This window comes from Etheostoma spectabile, chromosome 9, assembly GCF_008692095.1.
Source record: "Etheostoma spectabile isolate EspeVRDwgs_2016 chromosome 9, UIUC_Espe_1.0, whole genome shotgun sequence".
In the NCBI taxonomy this organism is placed as follows: domain Eukaryota; kingdom Metazoa; phylum Chordata; class Actinopteri; order Perciformes; family Percidae; genus Etheostoma; species Etheostoma spectabile.
Window position 1 is genome coordinate 28,651,439 of NC_045741.1, and position 4,154 is coordinate 28,655,592.

General features: G+C 36.0%; 1 protein-coding gene across 2 annotated transcripts in view; it reads right to left on the reverse strand.

Annotated features, from left to right (window-relative positions):
* nmu (neuromedin U) overlaps window positions 1-4,154 on the reverse strand; it is a 7,648-nt gene that overhangs the window by 791 nt on the left and 2,703 nt on the right. The window contains exons 6-8 of one of the 2 annotated variants that reach the window (XM_032526081.1): window positions 1,749-1,817; window positions 606-659; window positions 470-512 (exon numbers count right to left, since the gene is read on the reverse strand). In XM_032526081.1, coding sequence (XP_032381972.1) covers window positions 477-512; window positions 606-659; window positions 1,749-1,817 — 159 coding nt within the window. In that variant the 3' untranslated portion in view covers window positions 470-476. The remainder of the gene's footprint in view (window positions 1-469; window positions 513-605; window positions 660-1,748; window positions 1,818-4,154) is intronic. The other variant, XM_032526082.1, reaches the window with a different exon arrangement.

Here is a 4,154-nt window from a genome sequence, read left to right on the forward strand (position 1 = left end):
AAGAAATCCATATTTCTGATATAAAGCACTTTGAAACAGTCTTTTTACAATAGTTAATTAAAAAGAAGATCTTTAAAAATGACTTGCTATTCGGAAGGATTCATTCAATCAACAATAACTAAAAAGATCCAAGTGTATGCCTTGTTTCATGAGAACAAGATCAGGACGTTAGCTACGTTACATTGGCTACTAGTTGATTATGATGTTAAAAATAAAAACCCTGACGGGCACAACACTGCTGTCCTTATGAACAATGTAACATGAAAGTTATCTTTTATGATACTCTGTCATTGTCCCAAAGGAATTAAACTAGCCTAACTTTAGCCAAAACAAAAGAAATAATTAGAAAATCCTTTCAATTTTTCCAATCCCCATCATTTTCATACAGTCCCTTAAATGTTGAAATGTCATTGTGACATGTCCATTTAAGACTATGTCTATGGGTGTTGCCCTATAAAAGTAATATTACCTTTAATCTACTCATATTCTAAGGATCGTCTTCCATTTCGTGGCTGTAAGAGCAAACAACATTTTATTGAATGCTCATCATAATATCCAGAGGAAATTAAGTTTTTTTAAATTTTATTTTCCTAACATGAACATACCCGATAGAGGAAGTAACCTCTGCTCTGGATTCCCCCAGGCCCCTGGAGTTCAGCCTGTGTAGACACAAAAAAACACAGAACTTAGAATAGAAGAATGTCTGAGTATTATTTGCCATTTTTCTCCGTGTTGCAACAACTCTCCGTCCCCCAGCGCCGGTCGACAGCACACACGATTCCTCCGTGTCCACTCTGTGAATGTCAGAGCTCGATAGCAACGAGAGATAAGTTCATCTGTCAGCTGAACTAATTTTAGACCATAATTGCTCGCAGCTTGGGAAAGAACAACTAATGCAGAGTGAAGAGAGTAAAGAGAGTGAGGAGCGCTGCCTGACACAAAACTGCATGATTGACATGTAAGCTCAGGAAGGGAACAACACATGTAAGCGACACATTGCAATATCAACTATTTGCTATGAAGATACAAAAGCACATCCATTGTGAATGCTGACATTTTATCATTTTCTATTCATCCGCTCTTTATTTACTTTCAACCAAGCATCCTATTGAGAGCTGGGAATTAATGTGCTGTATAAGCCAGAAATGGCGTTGTTTGAAATTGTAAAATTCTGTTTATAATAGTATTCATCTCTATATTGTCTATGTTTGCACTACACTGTGAATGTTTGCATTTGTTCAACGCATATGCTTTTTATAATGCTTTTAATGTCTTGCTGCTGCATGCAATTTTATACCTGAATCTTTTAAATATATTGTGTGTATATTGTGTACATTTGTATATTGTGGGAAACGTTGCAACTTAAGAATTTCATTGCATGGTGTAAAATCTGTGCATATGACAAATAAATATCTTGAATCTTGAATCTTGAATCTTGAATATTTATTCAGTGCATAGCCATGTCCTGCACTTATGGAACCATTGTATAACCTGCACTTACTGCTGTTGAACTTCTGGGTAGACCTAAACTGCATTTTGTCATGTGTAATGACAATAAAGTTGAATCTGATCTAATCTAATCTAAAAAAAAGAATTGTGAAACCATGTCACACCAAAAACGGTTTCATGTCACCACTCATTGCATAGTTTTTTTTGTACGCTAGAAAAACAATAGTTTTACTATCTTTGTGGCTTATTTTGTACAAAGAGAAAATGCAAAGTGAAAAGAAAACGGACGTGGTACATACGCGCATTGAGAGTCCTCTCTCTCTTCTGAGTTGAGAAACTAGACGCAGGAGAGGGTGCGACTGAGAGGTCTGACAAACAAAGACAAACACACAGATAGAGCCAGACGGCTCCGTATGAAGTCCAAAGGCCAAAAAGATGATCCGTGTTTCATCTCAAAAACACACGATGACAGAAAACATGAAATGCAAACATCAAACAAGTGCTTTACAATTTCGTGATGGCAGCCTCAGCCTCAACGCTGTGATAAACGCTTCACGTTCGGCACTACATCAAGCAATGGAGGAGCACTAGACAAAATGGCTTCATATTTCATATAAGAAATATGGCTCGTTGTGGCAAGTGAATGTGGGATGTTTTTATGGGGTTGTAGGTTTCATTAAGTGAAGATACACAGAGGAAAAGGAGCACAATAAATATCCATAACCTATTTCATAACTAATGTTAGACAATGTAAACACTTTGCTTTTGTCTCAGCTGCAAAAAAAACTCTCTGTTGTTAAGAAACATCTATAAATATGACGTAGATAGATGGAGCAGATATTCCTAACACGTTGTCAAGGGTTACTAGTTATAAACAGTGTCTGGATGGTTATTATAAAGTTGCAACAGATGACTATAATACCTTGTTAAATAGTTAATAAATACTTTGTAAACCATATATAACATTATTTAGATAGATCGTTAACACTTTGTCAGTGGTTATTAATTGGTTGGTAAACTGTCTGCATGGTTATTATAAAGTTGCAACATATAAAAAAATGATATATATATATATATATATATATATATACTGTATACTGTATACTGTATATATATATATATATATATATATATATACAAACACATTTACACACTTATATATATGTACACACAAATATACATACACATATATATACAAACACACACACATATGTACTGTATATTTAAATATATATATATACAATTCAATGAAGGGCAAAAAACTTAAACATCAGTCACAACTTTACGACAGTCATCCAGATAATGTTTATGGATGGTTTACAAAGTATTTATTAACTTTTTAACAAGGTATTTTAGTCATCTGTTGCCACTTTATAAAAACCATCCGGACACCGTTAATAACTAGTAACCCTTAACAACGTGTTAGAAAAATAAATCTGCTCCATCTATCATGTAATCTTTATAGATGTTTTAAAAAATGTTTTTTAAAGGTTTACAAACATTTTTAATCATTACCCGATATCTAATATAGTATATGAGGGATATAATGTGTGTATAAATAAACTGTTAATTTACAGCAATACTACTATTATATTAATCATCAGTTTTGCTCATTAAGAGTAAAATGACTGTTTGCTAACAGCTGAATGCCAATTAACTAAAGATTAATTAACGATCAATTTACCATGCTTATTATGAAGTGTTACCGAAATATTAAGACAGATCACATTCAACGATTAAATATCTAATTCCTTTTATTGATAATAGCTATTTTGGGAACTGCAGGCACATGATCATTTTTCTGTTTCTGTTTTTTTCCATTGTTTCTTGATTGACATTTGGAGTAAACATAATTATAAAATTCTCATTCAATCTGATATTTAGAGCACAGAGCGATGGAGACGAGCGCAGTGTACATGAGGACTGTGCATGTGTGCATCCATGTCGCAGTTTTGTCTGCATGCATGCATACAGTACATATGGGCTACATTCGTGTTTATCTGTGGTGGTAAATGTGCACCCGCATGCATTTTAGTTTGGGGGATGAAGCGCTAGATTCAGGCAGATGGAAAGTTACTACTTACTACACAAAAAATGCAGGTCACATAGCTTTAAAACAATCTGAGGTGCTTTCTCAGGTCAGGCAACACACTGTGACAGTGCCGATTTATCTTTTAACTTACCGCTCCGTCTGCCAAGGCAGAACCTTGTTGTCTAGAGTAATGAAATAAAAACTGCACATACGGTGCATGACATCAAAAACATATACACACACAACAGATATTTGTCATCAGGTTTAAAGGTGCCCTAAGCGATGTCGGGTGACGTTACTTCTTGTTGAAGTATTTTCAAAAACAAAACGAGACCAGCTTGTCCCTCCCTCCTCCTCATCCCGTCCCCTCCCCCACCCTTCTGTGCTTCCGAGCACTCACCCCCCCCCACCCCCATATACTTCTTGTCGGTTATTGGCTGGAACACTGTTTGCGTATGCATCGTGGTGCAGGTTGGTGCAGTTTGTTTCTGTTTCCGTTTGTAGACCCTGGGCTGTCTACAGAGACCGCGTCTTTTACAGTGTGTTCAGAGGACAGGCAGCTAGCAGATAGCGAGGAGATGTTTTTTACAGTGTGTTCTGAGGACAGGCAGCTAGCAGATAGCGAGGAGATGTTTTTTTACAGTGTGTTCTGGGGACAGGCAGCTAGCAGATA